We start from the raw sequence: 15780 nt of genomic DNA, 5'->3' as shown, positions 1-15780 counted from the left end.
AACGGGTTAATAGCCACAAAATGTGTTAATGGTTGTTTTAGTCTCTTTTCACGCTGCTGATAAAGACATGCCCGGGACAGGGAAGAAAAAGATTTAGTTGGCCTTGCAGTTCCACATGGTGGGGAGGCCTCAGAATCATGGTGGGAAGCGAAAGGCACTTCTTACATGTCAGCAGCAAGAGAAAACGAGGTAGAAGCAAAAGCGGAAACCCCTGATAAACCATGAGATCTCATGAGATTTATTCACTATCACAAGAATAGCACAGGAAAGATGGGCCCCAGTGATTCAATTACCTCTCCCTAGGTCGCTCCCACAACACATGGGAATTCTGGGAGGTACAATTCAAGTTGAAATTTGGGTGGGGACACAGCCATACCTTATCCATAGCCAACACAGTCCTGGCCCATGGCTGGTATTGAGCTGAGCTGCGACTGTGGCTGTGTGAGTTGGGGTGCGAGGCGTGTGCACGCCTCTCCGTGGTACAGTGAAAGGATTTGGAGGCTCAAACGTGTGACCTACAAAGAATCTCCAAAGATCAAGGTCCATTCACCCTAAAAAGAAAAATCTCAGCGCAGTTTACAGCCAGTGTTTGCTTGTGGACATGGATTCTGCAGTAATAAAATGAATAATTAAAATCTGTGAATAAATTTTAATGTCTTTACTGGAATTGTAAACACTGATTTTCTTTCCTCACCTACCCATCTGTTGGCGAGTTTGAGAAGGTGGATGAACCGTGCTGCGGGGACAGAGAGGAGGGTACAGCTTGGCCTCTGGGACCTCAGCTGAGCCCTGAGTGACTGAGCTCTCTCCGTTTCAGACGTCCACACGGAAGCTGTCCAGGCAGCTCTGGCCAAACACAAAGAGTGGAAGATGGCGGTGCCTATGCCTTCCAAACGCAGGTCCCTGGTTGTGCAGACCTCCATGGATGCCTACACCCCTCCAGGTAAGGGACACGCTCCCTGACACTGCCTCCTGAACATGCTGGGCGCCTCAGAATTGACCACTGGCTCAGCATTCGGGTTTTTGCCTTCAAAATCATGGTGCAGAAATGCAGATTTTGTGAACCAGAATTCCAAAAACAGTGTATGAGTTAAACGTGGAAGGAAAAGTAACATTATGTATCTGTATAAATATACGTTTTTAACTTTTCATCAAGACTCGTGCATATGATACATACCAGTAAAATCTCACACAGTTTTATTCATTTAATTCCTTGTATGGAAAAGGGAAGAGTTTGTTGTAGCCCTCTGGGTGGAATTGGACTTTTCTTCTGATTAGGCTGGTGCATGCGTGTTCTCAAATCTTCAGATAAGTGTGCTGTATTGTTGGATTGTTTTAGAACAAGCGAATTGGACAGTTTAGGCAGCTACCCGAATCAGGTCATAAACTTTGCCTGCAAGGTGCCAGCTGGTATTTTAGTTCCTGCAGGCCATAAGGTCTCTCACAACCACTGAACTCTGCCCTCAGCCATGAGTGATAGCAAGTGCCTATGGCTGAGTACCAATAAAACTATATTTACAAGCACAGTGAACCAGATTTGATGCACAGACCTGCCAACCCCTGATCTAAATTACTGAAGGTAATAGCCAATTTATATTTCTGCTATATAATACTGCTTTTCTTTAATCTTGAATTTTACATAACTACCCAAATTCTCTATTTTCTCTACCCAAATAATTATAAACTACATTTCATGATCTTCACACCCAAGGAAAGCAGAAAGTTTAGTTATCCGGATACTTGTTAGAGACACAGATTGAACCTACGTTATTTGGTGTTTAGTTTCTGTGATTTTGATTCCAACATTATTCATGTCATTGTTACAAGCTTGTCTTCTCAAAGGACTTGAATCACCTTACATCCCACGTTGAAGCTACATATCACTTTAAATGACACCGTGTTTTTCCTCCAATACAAGAGAAACTTAAGGTACAATATGAATAGTTGAAAATGTACAACATTTTGGGGAGTATTTTTACTTTTGAAGTTTAGCTTAGACTTGGGAAGCAGTGAGACAGAAGGATGTGCTTCAGATCAGAGCTGAGATCAAGCGTCTGTCCACATTACAACAAGCAGCTCCTGAGTTTCACCTTTATGTACCTTTACAAATGAAGGTAGTGGAATTTATAGGACAGAACTTAGAGTGCATCATTTTGGGTTTTCGTTGCTTTTTGTTTTGAGACAAGGTCTTGCTCTGTCACCAAGGTTGGAATTCAGCATCATAATGGCAGCTCTTGGCTCACTGCAGCTGTGACCACCTGGGCTCAAGCGGTCCTCCCACTTCAACCTCAAGCAGCTGGGACCACAGGTGCTCACCACCACACCCAGCTAAGTTTTAAGTTTTTGTAGAGACAGGGTGTTCCTATGTTGTTCTTGTTTTTCATTTACACATAAAGTGTTCTTCATCTAAAGAGCGCAATGCCAGCAGGCAAGGGAGTGAATGCCGTGCTAGCAAGGTTGTTGGCAAAGGAGCCCTTTCTGCCTACGTGCTCCCTTGGACTCCTCCCTTTCTTTATTTTAATATTAAGTCACAGCACATGATTAAGGGCTGGGCACGGTAGCTCATGCCTATAACTCCAGCACTGTGGGAGTCCAGTGCAGGTGTATGGCTTGAGCCCAAGGGTTCAAGGCCAGCCTGAAAAACATGGCAAAATGTACAGAAATGCCTTTTGTACATCTTGTCTCCACCAAAAGCACAAAAAATTAGCTGAGCCTGGTGGTGTACACCTGTAGTCCCAGCTACTTGGGAGGCTGAGGTGGGAGAATCACTTGAGCCCGGGAGGCAGAGGTTGCTGTCAGCTGAGATGCCACCACTGCACTCCAGCTGGGGCAACAGAGCAAGACTCCCATCTCAATTAGAAAAATATAACAATAAGGTCGGGCGCAGTGGCTCAAGCCTGTAATCCTAGCACTTTGGGAGGCCGAGACGGGTGGATCACGAGGTCAGGAGATCGAGACCATCCTGGCTAACACGGTAAAACCCCGTCTCTACTAAAAAATACAAAAAACTAGCTGGACGAGGTGGCGGGCGCCTGTAGTCTCAGCTACACAGGAGGCTGAGGCAGGAGAATGGCGTAAACCCGGGAGGCGGAGCTTGCAGTGAGCTGAGATCCGGCCACTGCACTCCAACCTGAGCAACAGAGAAAGACTCCGTCTCAAAAAAAAAAAAGAAAAAGAAATAGAGACTCTTTAGAAAGGATTAGGCCAGGCGTGGTGGCTCATGCCTGTAACCTCAGCACTTTGAGAAGCCAAGGCAGGCAGATTGCTTGAGTCCTGGCGTTTGAGACTAGCCTGGGCAACATTCCAAAGCTCATCCCTACAAAAAATACAGAAATCAGCCGGGCATGGTGGTGTGTGCCTGTGGTCCCAGCTGCTCAGGAGGCTGGGGTGGGAGAATCACCTGGGCTGGGGGAGGTTGAGGCTGCGGTGAGCCATGATCATGCCACTGCACTCCAGCCTGGGCAACAGAGCTAGACCCTATCTCAAAAAATAATATGCTTAATCCTGTTTCTTTAGTTTATGGTTATAATTTGCAAAAACTTATGGTAAAAAAATTGCATTTGTATGTGTTCTTTGTGTAACTAACAACATGGACGTAAAAGGATAAACCACTTGAAATATTTTAAACCAAATTTTTGGCACTAACCAGTATGTAAGGCAACGGGCATTTTTCTTCACCACTTTTTATAAGATAAATTACTTTGAAATGGAAGAAGCAGTGCGGTTATTTGCTTATTTCTCGTATTGAATCCAACCGCTAAGAAATGTTACTGGGTCATGCGTGATGAATAACCTCACTGTACAGATGTCTACAAAATATAAAAGAATATTATTTGAAATGTTATTTTTGTGAAATATTTGGATTTGACTAACATTTTTATATAAACCATAAAGCATCCTTTGTAAATTTCCATCAGGAGTCCTCTTGTTATCACATGGGGCAGTTTTGTAAAATCATAAATGTCAATATCATAAAAATTTTTTACTCCCACCCTATATTGTGCTTAGCGATAGTTTGCATGTTTATTACCGTACTTACTCGATCAAAATCTTAGCTGCATTTCCTACCTACTTTTCTTAGTTGTTGGTAACAGTGGTAAGATCTTACTGAGTTTCATTGCCCTTCAGAGAATGTTCTTGAAGTTTATCTTCTATGAAATGACGGACTGCTGACCTGGATTATAGTTTCTGGAGAAACACTCATTAGGATTGTCGCAACACTAATATTCTTTGGGTGAAACTTGCCTTTAGTTTTCAAATGTAAATATATAAGAATCATTTGCCAAAATTTCTAGCCATGATCAGAGAACAGGGACCCAAATCACACATCTGCCGTAAACAACTGTAAAACTGCACAAACCGAATGAGGTGGCTGTTTTTAGTCTGTGACAAGAGCTGTGCCAGCCAGAACCTGAGGGCGAGGGCAGGAGAATGAATGAGACGCACCCACAGTACACTTGCCCTCTGGAGAACACCTGCAGACTGTGGCGCCGAGAGCTCAGGTGTGGGTGGAGCAGGGCCATCCTATCAAGTCCAGAATGCAGAGCTCGGAAGGAGCTCAGGTGTGAGCGGATCATGGCCACCCTACCACATCCAGGAGGGGGAGATCGGAGTGGGTGCAGGATTGGAGCTCTCCACAGATCCACACCAGCAGCGAATCAATCCAAGCCTGCCCATGTCACAATGACCCAGCAGTGCCTGTGCTACCTACTAAAACAAGAGCTGGAAACCTTCAGAGGAAGGTTAGGGATCCTGAGTGTGCTCAACATGTTACCTACAATGTGTAATACTCAGCAAATAATCACTGCATACACAGAGAAACAGGAGGTAGAATCTGTGGTCAAGAAAGAGGCAGTAAAAAGTGCACACCCATGCAGGATGGTCTCTGTCACTCACCACATGCGGCGGCTGAGCACATGAAGTGCGCCCGGTCTGAAGTGGATTTGCTGCGTGAAAGACATGCCAGTTAATATAAAAAATAGAAAATATTGTATTTGTATTTTTTTTTTTTTTTTGAGATGGAGTCTCGCTCTGTTGCCCAGGCTAGAGTGCAGTGGCGCGATCTCGGCTCACTGCAATCCTTGCCTCCCGGGTTCATGCCATTCTCCTGCCTCAGCCTCCCAAGTAGCTGCCCGCTGCCACGTCTGGCTAATTTTTTGTATTTTTAGTAGAGACGGGGTTTCATCGTGTTAGCCAGGATGGTCTCGATCTCCTGATCTCGTGATCCACCCGCCTCAGCCTCCCAAAGTGCTGGGATTACAGATGTGAGCCACCTCACCCGGCCTATTTGTATTTCTTATTGAAAGTATAGTATGAGCATTTTGAGTTAAAAATATACTAGTAAAATTAATTGTACCTGTTTATATATTTATATGAGGCTACAAGGAAGGTTTCAAGTTCTATAACAGGACTCTCATAATTCTGTTGGAAAGTGCCTGTCTAGATGTCTGATCCAGCAGAAGACCGAGTTTTTAAATCTACAATTATAAATATTTAGGGAATCAAATTACAATGTGTCAAAGAACGAAAATATTTTAATTCTTGGGCCAGAGGAAGGGAAGACACTTTTTACTATAATGGAGTTGGGGAATTTCAGGTTCCGTACACGATAATCTTGAGAATTGTCACTCCCTCCTCACAGGTAAAAAGCGGAGCAAACTGAAAAATCAGCAGTTCTTCTTAAACGTGCAAGAGATGTGAGGTCACAGGCAAGCCACTGTCCCCAGATTGGCTGGACAGGTAAAGCGGAGAATTACCATACACTGGAGCACAATGCTCCAAGGAACCCACGCTGGGATTGGAAAACCTGAACTGGAATTGACAAATTGCTACAGTGAGGTGTGGCCACATCTGAGAGTTAAAACCTCCGGGAGGCCTGTGCATATGGGTCTCATGCTTTTGTGAGTTGTATCATCAGAAGCTCAACCAGGTTCTTGAAGTAAACATCAGAGAAAAATCCCCTCATACTTACTACAGGGGAAAGAGAATAGGAATCATTTTTCAATATGTAGGTGCACTCTTCACTAGGTCTACCTTCCAGAGAAGCTTGTTAACTAGAGACTAACCAGGTGGGATTTTATCAGAGCCTTCTGACCTGGTGGAAAGGGAAATACCCAACTCCAACCTCCAGAACTGAAAAGCAAAAAAGAACAGAGTATCCAAGCACTATGGGACTTCCACAGAGGCATAAAATATGCATAACGGTAATACAAGGGGGAAGAAAGAGGAACAGAAGAACTATTTGTAACAGTAATAGCTGAATTTCCTCAGATTAATGCCAGACACCAAACCATAGATCCAGGAAGCTCAAGAAACACCAAGAAGGATAAATGTAAAAACGACGACGACAAAAACAAAACAAAAATAAACTCTACTTGGGCATAAAATATTCAAACTATGGTGAATCAAAGATTAAAAAGCAAACCGGAGTAATCTCCTTCCCTATGGAAGATCAAAGATAAGAATTATATTCAACTTCCCCTCAAACACCATGAAAGCAAGAAGTGGAGTGAAGTATTTAAACTATTGAGAGGAAAAAAATTCCATTAACCTAGAAGTCTATACTCTGTGAAATTATCTTTCAAAAGTGAAGAAAAAGTAAAGACCTTCTCCGACAAAAATTGCAAAATTTGTTGCCGGTAGACCTGCCTTGCAAAAAATGTTCAAAGTTCTTTAGAGAAAATAGTAGAGGTCAGTAACTCAGCTGTACACAAAGAAAGGAAGGGCACAGTCTGTTTACAGGGCTCACACCTGTCATCCTAACACTCTGGGAGGCAAAGATGGGAGTACAGCTGGAGGCCGCTTAGTTGAGACCAGCCTGGGCAACGTTGTGAGACTCTGTCTCATTAAAAAAAAGCCAAACGTGGTGGCCAACACCTATAGTGCCAGCTACTTTGAGAGGCTGAGATGGGTCACTTCTTGAGCCCAGGATCCCGTTTAAGGCTGTGGTGAGCTATAATGATGCTGCTCCACTCCAGCCTGGGCAACAGAGAAAGACCTTGTCTGTTTAAAAAAATAAATAGAAAAACAAAAAGCATTAAAGAAGAAATAGTGAAGGTAGAAGAAAATCTTTCATTTTTCTTAATAGATCTAACATAACAGTTCATTCATAATAGTGACAGTAAATATGTCATATACACACACTTAAATATAAATGAAATGAATGAGAGCAGTGATACCCAAGGGATGGGACAGAGCAATTAGGAATTAGGATTATTTTGTTATTATAGTGTGCTTGCATTATCAAGAAACCAGTGTAGTGTCGTTTGAAAGTGGACTTGGGTTACTTGTAAATTTATATTGCAAATTCCAAGGCAGCCACTTTAAAAAAAAAAAAAAAAAAAAAAGAACTGATATGCTAAGAAAATAAATCATAGAAAATGCTCAATTAAGACCACAAGGAAAAAAAAAAAGAGTGAAAGACAAAAACAAAGAACAAGGGCAACAAATAGAAAATAGTAACAAATATGGTAGATGTTAATTCAACTGTATATCATTACTTTCAATGTCAGTCCAAATGCACCGAACTATATATTGTCTATAAGAAATCCACTTTAGATATAAAGACCTACATATAGATCAACAGTAAAGGGATGGAAAAAGATATAAATGTTAACACTAATTTTTTGGTGTGCAATGGCCTGATCTCATCTCACTGCAACCTCTGCCTCCCAGGTTCAAGTGATTCTCCCTCAGCCTCCCGAGTAGCTGGGATTACAGGCATTTGTCGTCATGCCCGGGTAATTTTTTTTTTTTTTTCTATTTTTGTACAGACGGGATTTCACCATGTTGGCCAGGCCGGTCTTGAACTCCTGACCTCAGGTGATCATCCCGCCTTGGCCTCCTAAAGTGCTGGGATTACAGGCATGAGCCACCGTACCCGGCCAACACTCATTTTGAAAAATGGAAGTGGTGATATTAATTTCAGACAGAGTTGGCTTTACATCAAGGAAAGTTACCAGAGATGATTATTACGTAATAAAGGGGTCAATTCTCCAAGAAGATGTAACAATCCTGAAATGTATTTTTGCTAACAAAGCATCAGAATGCCAAAGCAAAAACCGATACACTTGAAGGAGAAGTAATTAACCCACTAGTATAGTTGGAGAGGTTAACACCCCTTTATCAGAAATGGACCAATTCAGTAGCCAGAAAATCAGGACAAAATTGAAATCGGCATCCTCAGTCAACTGTATATAACTGACGTTTATAGACTATTTCCTCCAACAACAACAGAATACAGAACATTCACCAAGACATACCATGTTGTGGTCCATAAAAAACACCTTAACAAATTTAAAAGAATAGAAATCAAACAAGTGTGTTCTCAACCACAGTAAAGTAGAAATCAATAATAGATGACTGGAAAATACATTAGGATATTAAACAATACACTTATACATAATACATTGTTCAAGGAAAAAATCTGAAGATTTCTTCGAATTTTTGAAGTAAATGAAAATGAAAACTTCTTAAAATTTGTGAGCTGCAATGACAGTAATGTTTATAGGGAAATTTATAGATTTAAATGCATACGTTAAAAAAAACAAGATCTAAAATTAATCAGCTTCCACCTTCGAAAACGAGAAAAACAACATCAAATTAAATTCTAAGCAGGAGACAAATAATGAAAGAGCAGAAATCAATACATTGAAAACAGAATATCAGTAGAGAAAAATCAATGAAACCAAAAGCTTGTTCTTTGAGAGAAAATCTGTAAGCCTCTAACAAGAAAAAGAAATACAGCAGATAAATTACCAATATCAGAAATGAAATAAGGAACATAACTACAGATGCCATGGACATTAAAAGGATAATAAATATTATGAACAACTCTATGGCCACAAATTTGATAACGTGGATGAAATGAACCAATTTCTTTAAAGACAGAATCTGCCAAAATTTGAACAAGAAGAAACGATCTGTATGGACCTGTATCTGTTAAATTGAATCAGTGGTTAATAACCTTTCAAAACAGGAAGTGCCAGGCCCAGGTGGGTTCACTGGTGAATTCTACCAAACATCTAAGAAGAAATTATACCAATTATCTACAATCTCTTTCAGAACATAGAGGCTGAGGAATACTTCTTAACTCATTCTATAGAGCCAGCATCATTTTAATACCAAATACCATTTTAATAACAAAATATTACAAGAAAACTACAGAACATCTCTCATGAACATAGATGCAGTAATCTTCAATAAAATATTAGCAAATTAAATCTAACAAAAATTGTGCACTAAAACCACATGGAATTTCACATATCCAAAGCTGGTTTAACATTGAAAAGCCAATTAACGTAATTCATCACATTAATGGGTCAAAGACTAACAGATGCCTCATCTAAGAAGATATAGAGATGGCAAATCGATGTATGAAATCATGCTTCACATCATGTGTCATAGAGAAATGCAGATGAAAGCAACAGTAAGATATCACTACACCAGAATCCAGAACACTATCAACACCAAAGCCTGTGAAGATGTGGAGCTGTGGGAATTCTCTCTCATTCATTGCGGGTCTTAATGCAAAATAGAACAGCCTTTAGGAAGACAGATTGGTGGTTTCTTACAAAACTAAATATACTCTTACCATATGATAAAGCAATTACACTCCTTGGCATTTGCTCAAAGGAGTTGAAAACTTATGTCTACACAAAAAGCCTGCAAGTAGATATTTAGAGCAGCCTTATTCATAGTTGTCAAAACTTGGAAGCAACCAAAATGCCCCTCAGTAGGTGAATGTATAAGTGAGCTGTGGTACATCCAGACAATGGGATATTATATGAGGCTGAAAATGAATGAGCTATCCATAAAAAGACACGGAGGAAACTTAAAGGGCATATTGCTAAGTGAAAGAAGCAATCTGAAAAGGTTGTTGTATGATTCAAGCTTTACAACATCCTAGAAAAGGCAAGACTATGGAGACTGTAAAGAAGATCAGTGGTTGCCAGGGGCCGGGGGGAGGCAGGGATGAATAGGCAGAGCAGGAGAATTTTTAGTATCATGTGATCTCTGTATGATACTGTGATGGTGGATACATGTTATACATTTGTCCAGACCCATATATTGTACAACACCAAGAATGAACCCTGATGTGAATGATGGAGTTGGAGTGGTAATGATGTTTTGCTGTAGAAGTATCAGTTGTGACAAATGTACCAGTCTGGTAGGCAATATCGATGACAGGAGATGCTGTGCATATATAGGGAATACATGAGACATCACTATAAAGCTGGAAAATATGACACTGAGATGAAATTGCGCTGATAGGCTTAACAGGTTGGAGAAGGAAGAGGAAGTCTGTGGGCTCGAAGGCAGATGAAAAGGAATTAACCAAAGTAAAGCCCAGAGAAACAAAATGAAAGAAAAGCCAACAGAACCTCAAGATCCTGTGATATGTCAATATACTTGTAATACAAGAAGGAAAAGAGAGAGAAGAGCAGGGACCTTTGAAAAAAGGAGTCAGAGTTTTCTCAGATTGATGTCCAACACCTGTGTCCGGCCCCGAGAAGTTCAGTGAATTCCAAGCAGAACAAGTATGACAAGAATCACATCCAAGTTCATGATAGCCAAAGCACTGAAATCCCAAGATTAAGAGGAGATCCTGAAAGGACTCAGAAGAAAAAGACAAGTTACACACCAGAGAAGCATTTGAACAACGCGTGACTTCTGTGAAGATACAGTGGAGACCAGAAGACCATGGAAAGACATTTTTTAAAGCACTAAAAGCAGGAGAAAGGCCTGTCAACTCATATCCAGGGAAAATCTCCTTTATAAACAGGGGTGAAACAACACATTCCCAAATATGAAAGCTGAGAGAATGTGTTATCAGCAGAAATACACTATAAACGTGCTAAAGAATGTACTTGGCTGATTGCAAAGGATATCAGATGAAAGGTTAGCTCTATGAAAAAGAACCCTAGAAATCATAACAGTGCACTCTAAATTTTCTAGAAAATAATATCATAGAATATTTTAGTCTATGATTTTATGGTTTTTGTTTTTTTATGATCTTATAATTTTATGATATAAAATCATACAATGTACACAATTCTCTATGCCTCCTTTACCTGTTTTGAAGTCCTTGCTGTACCATGTACCAGTAGTTTATTCCTTATTATTTATTTATATTCTATTTGATAGATATGACACATTCTGTTTATTCATTTACCAGTTGGTTGTTTCCAGTATTAAGCTGCCGTCGACATTTATGTATATATCTTTGTGTATGCATATAATTTCCTTTATCTTAAGTGGATGCCAAGTAGCATGATTGACTCTTATTGTAAGTTTAGGTTTAGCTTTTTAAAAACTGCCAAATTATTTACAAAATAACTGCACCATTTCACACTTCCACCAGCAGCATATGTGCATTCCAGTTTCTCCACATCATCACCAGCAATAGTTACTGTTATTTTTATTTCTGCCATTCTAATTGATGTGAAATGGTATATCATTGTGTATTTACTTTGCAACAATGAATGATGCTAAGCATTTTTAACGTGCTTATTAGCTTTTAATGTGCTAATTCCTATTCATAGCCATTTGTATATGTTGGCAAAATGTTCAGATTTTTTGCTCAGGTTTTAAATGGGTTGGTTGTCGTCTTATGGGTTACAGGTGCCTTATGTAATCTGAATATAAGAGTTTTACAGATGTAACGTTTCTCAGTGAAAGAACAATCTATTATGTAGCAGACAGAACAAAGCCCTTCCCCCAAGATACCCAGGTCCTATTCCTCAGAACTTATGAACCTGTTGTCTGAAGTGGTTAAAAGGGATTTTGCAGCTGATTAATTCGATTAATTTAAGATCTTGAGATGGGACCTTTATCCTGGTTTAAGTAGGTAGACCCACTGTAATCAAGAAGGTCCTTACAAGAGAAAAGAACTGGAGACTGGAGTGATGCACTTTAAAGATGAAGAGGGGCCAGGAGTCAGGGACACATGTGGCCTCTAGAAGTTGGGAAAGGTAAAGAAATGGATTCTCATTTGAAGCCTCCAGAAGGAATGTAGTTCTGCTGACACTTAGATTTTACACTTCTGACTTCTCCATCAATAGGATAATAGATTCGTGTCTTGTTATGAGCCACTAAGATCAAAGTAATTTGTTACATTAGCTATAGGGAGATAATCATCTTTTAAAACTTACTAGTTTTCTATTTTAATGAAGTCTATTTCACTAATTTCTATGGATTGTGTTTTTGGAAGTTTTAGTAGTCTCATGGTCTTACTGTTCTTTCATTTTGGTCTGTGACTCATTTGGAGTTAATTTTTGTGTGTGCAGTAGGGATCTAAGTGGGATTTTTGTTTGGTTTGGTTTGGGGGACTTTTTCCCCCACGGTTTTTCTTTCTGGTGTGTGGGTACTCAGTTGCCGCAGCAACATTTGTTGAAAAAACAAACTACCTTTCTCTTACTGAATTGTCTTGAGACCTTTGTCAAAAATAAATTAACCATAAATACAAGGCTTTATTTCTCAATTTAATTCTGTTCCTTTGATGTATGTGTCTATTTTTGTGCTAATACCACTGCCTTAAAAACTATGACTTTATGTAAAGTTTTGAAATCAGATAGTGAAGTCTTCCAACATTGTTTCCCTTTTTAAAATTTATTTTGGCTATTGTAGGTCCTTTGTATTTCCAGATAAAATTGAGAATAAGCTTTCCATTTCACACACAGCCTTCTGGGATTTTATTAGGCAGTGCCTTGAATTAATGGAACAGTTTGGGAAGAATTGTCTTGATAATGCTGAGTTTTCCAATTCACGATCTTGAATCTATCTCCATTTATTTAGTTTCCATTTATTTGGATCCTTAATGTCTCTCAGTAATATTTTATAGTTGCCATTGTACACATTCTGCACCTTTTTGTTAGAAGTTCAGCTGAGTGTCTTCTGCTTTTGAGGCTATTGTGAATGGAACGATTTTCTTTATTTTCAGGTTATTTCTAGTATATGTATATCTTTATCTTGTGTCCTATGATCCCATCAAACTTTGTTTTAGTAACGCAAAACATGTTTGGTGTACTTCTTGCCATTTTCTACATCCCAAGGTGATGTCATCTATGAATAAAGACACTTTTATTCCTTCCTTTCTAATCTGGATGTCTTCATTACTAAACTTGTTAATTTATTTCACCAGCTAGAACCTGCCAGATAACGTTGAATAAAAGTGGCAAGAGGGGACATCTTTGTCTTGTTCTCCATCTTAGGGAAAACGCATTCTAGTGTTTACCATTAAATACAATGTTAGCTGTGGCTTTTCACGAATGTACTTTAGCAGGTTGAGGAAATTGCCTTCTATTCCTGGTTTGTTCAGTTTCATTCTCTTGAATTTGTCAGTACTTTTCTATGTCTCCTAAGGTTAACATGCGGTTCTACTCTGTAATTCTATATGGTGTATGACATTAATTCAGTTTTGAATGTTAAATCAACCTGACTTCCTGTCCCCATGGTGTGTAATTCTAGTCACCACTGGTCATGCTGTATCATCCATTTCATATGCTGCTTGCTTGGTTTGCTGCTATTCTGTCGAGTGTCTATATCACATTATTCTGCAGGTTTCTTGGAAAAGGTAGGTGGGAGTGAGGAATGAAAGATTGGAAAGGGTTGTGAGAAGACATTCTGGGGAGATGGTTGTGCTGCATATGGACACCTGGTTGTGTACCTTTCTCAAAAGTCTCAAGGCTGTGTCAGTTTTACTTTTTCTTTTATATAAATTGTGTAAGTTTTCTTAAAAGGCAGGGTGGGCCAGGCGCAGTGGCTCACGCCTGTAATCCCAGCACTTTGGGAGGCCGAGGCAGGCCGATCATGAGGTCACAAGGTCAGGAGATCGAGACCAGCCTGGCCAACATGCTGAAACCCCATTTCTGCTAAAAACACAAAAATGAGCCAGGCATGGTGGCACGTGCCTGTAATCTCAGCTATTTGGGAGGCTGAGGCAGGAGAATCGCTTGAGCTTGGGAGTGAGAGGTTACTGTGAGCTGAGATCATGCCACTGCACCCCACCCTGGGCAACAGAGCAAGACTCTGTCTCAAAAGAAAAAAAAAGCAAGATGATAGAGAATTTTCAGGCTCGTAATATTGTTGCTTGTCTAACAAGTAAACTTTTAAAAAAATTCCCAGACAGCGTAAGTCGTGTGACAGTGGTAATAAGTGTGAATATTGTTTGCTATTATTGTCTTTTAAGAAGCAATCCTGTGTCTTAAGATTATTTGCTGTGACTCCTCCTCTCACTCAATGATCTGGAGCTGCTCACCTGAGCCGGCGCCTCCCATCACTCACCTGTAGGTAGGATTCTGAGTGTCATTCTTACGTTGAAGTTTAACAAATACACCAGCAATGTATTCCCAAAAACCTTGGTACTGCATGAAAAGTTATTAAATGAAAAATGTTCTCCTGAATTATAGTGAAAAAATGGATGTATTTTATCATAATCCAAGATATCCAATTTGTACAGATAGAAAAATCAATAATGAGAATGTATAAGAAACGAATACTGTAAAGGTGATTAGATTTGTGTGCAAAATGTGACATGAGGGTTTGTCGTGTGTCCCGGAGGAAAACGGGGAGGTGGAGAGGCCGCTCCATGTGAGGCACATTCTGCTTTCTCTCCTGTTACCATCACCAGCGTCTTGATCCTTAGAGAGCTGCATGGGTATCGAACACACCGAGGTAGAAATCCATCACCCTCATGGGTATCGAACACACCGACACAGAAATCACCTGCATGGGTATCTGACACACTGATGTAGAAATAAATCAGCTGCATGGGTATCTAACACACCAACGTAGAAATAAATCAGCTGTATGGGTATCTAACACACTGACATAGAAAGAAATCAGTTGTATGGGTAACTAACACACAGACGCAGAAATCACCTGCATGGGTATCTAACACACCGATGTAGAAATAAATCAGCGGTATGGGTAACTAACACACAGATGCAAAAATCACCTGCAAGGGTATATAACACAAACACCAACGTAGAAATAAATCAGAGCCCAGAAGAGCATCTCAGGACTAACCAGGGCTAAACATAGTCACACTGAGACTCCTGAGAGCCGCACAGGCCCTCCGCCTCCCCTTGCCCTCTCACTTTCTGACTGACACAAGAAAACACTTGGTTTCTTCCCAAACTGCTGTGTAGAGGATATGTGTCAGTGCATCTTTGAGATGACAGTATCAAACATCTTATAGCATGTTTGTATAAGGTGCTTTAGAAGAAAAATTCATTATGCTAAAATAAATGGCTCATTATCTGAAAAGTGGTTTAAATTCTCAAGAGTGTCTACGGCAAAAAGTCATTGAACAACTGTTCAGACTTGGGTGAAGTAGATCTGTGCTGGAGGGACTGAGATTGTGGTGCATGTTTTTGCTGTAATATGCAGCAAATCGCCTTTCTTCTTACACAGAGACCTCTTCTGGCTCCGAAGATGAAGGCTCATTGCAGGGGGACTCCCAGGGCACCCCGACCTCCAGCCAGGGCAGCATCAACATGGAGCACTGGATCAGTCAGGCCATCCACGGCTCCACCACGTCCACCACCTCCTCGTCCTCCACGCAGAGCGGGGACAGCAGAGCTGCCAACAGGCTGGCGGATGTCATGGCCCAGACCCACATGGGTGAGCACGCTTCACAGTGTCTTTCTGTGCCTGTTGTCTAAATGCCTTTGCGTGTGCACGTTTTCCTCTGTTTGCATCGTGGCTGTGGAATCCCTTAGTGGAAAGAGCGCAGAGCCCCTCTGGCCCCTGGGGTGCTTTGGTTGGATTGTTTCCGGA

At 40.5% G+C, this 15780-nt stretch overlaps 1 protein-coding gene and 1 long non-coding RNA gene across 4 annotated transcripts in view; one reads left to right on the top strand and one right to left on the bottom strand.

Moving 5' to 3' along the window:
• LOC139360113 (uncharacterized) overlaps positions 1-15780 on the bottom strand; it is a 270093-nt gene that overhangs the window by 140028 nt on the left and 114285 nt on the right. The gene's annotated exons all lie outside the window — the stretch shown is intronic.
• The window catches only part of LOC139360111 (disco-interacting protein 2 homolog C-like), a 40030-nt gene that overhangs the window by 6028 nt on the left and 18222 nt on the right, over positions 1-15780 (top strand). For all 3 annotated transcript variants that reach the window (XM_071085795.1, XM_071085794.1, XM_071085796.1), the window contains exons 3-4: positions 818-943; positions 15415-15624. In XM_071085795.1, the coding sequence (XP_070941896.1) occupies positions 818-943; positions 15415-15624 (336 nt within the window). The remainder of the gene's footprint in view (positions 1-817; positions 944-15414; positions 15625-15780) is intronic.

This window comes from Macaca nemestrina, chromosome 19, assembly GCF_043159975.1.
Source record: "Macaca nemestrina isolate mMacNem1 chromosome 19, mMacNem.hap1, whole genome shotgun sequence".
Taxonomy (NCBI): domain Eukaryota; kingdom Metazoa; phylum Chordata; class Mammalia; order Primates; family Cercopithecidae; genus Macaca; species Macaca nemestrina.
The sequence above is the reverse complement of the archived record's forward strand: the minus strand, read 5'-3'. Positions and strand labels throughout refer to the sequence as shown.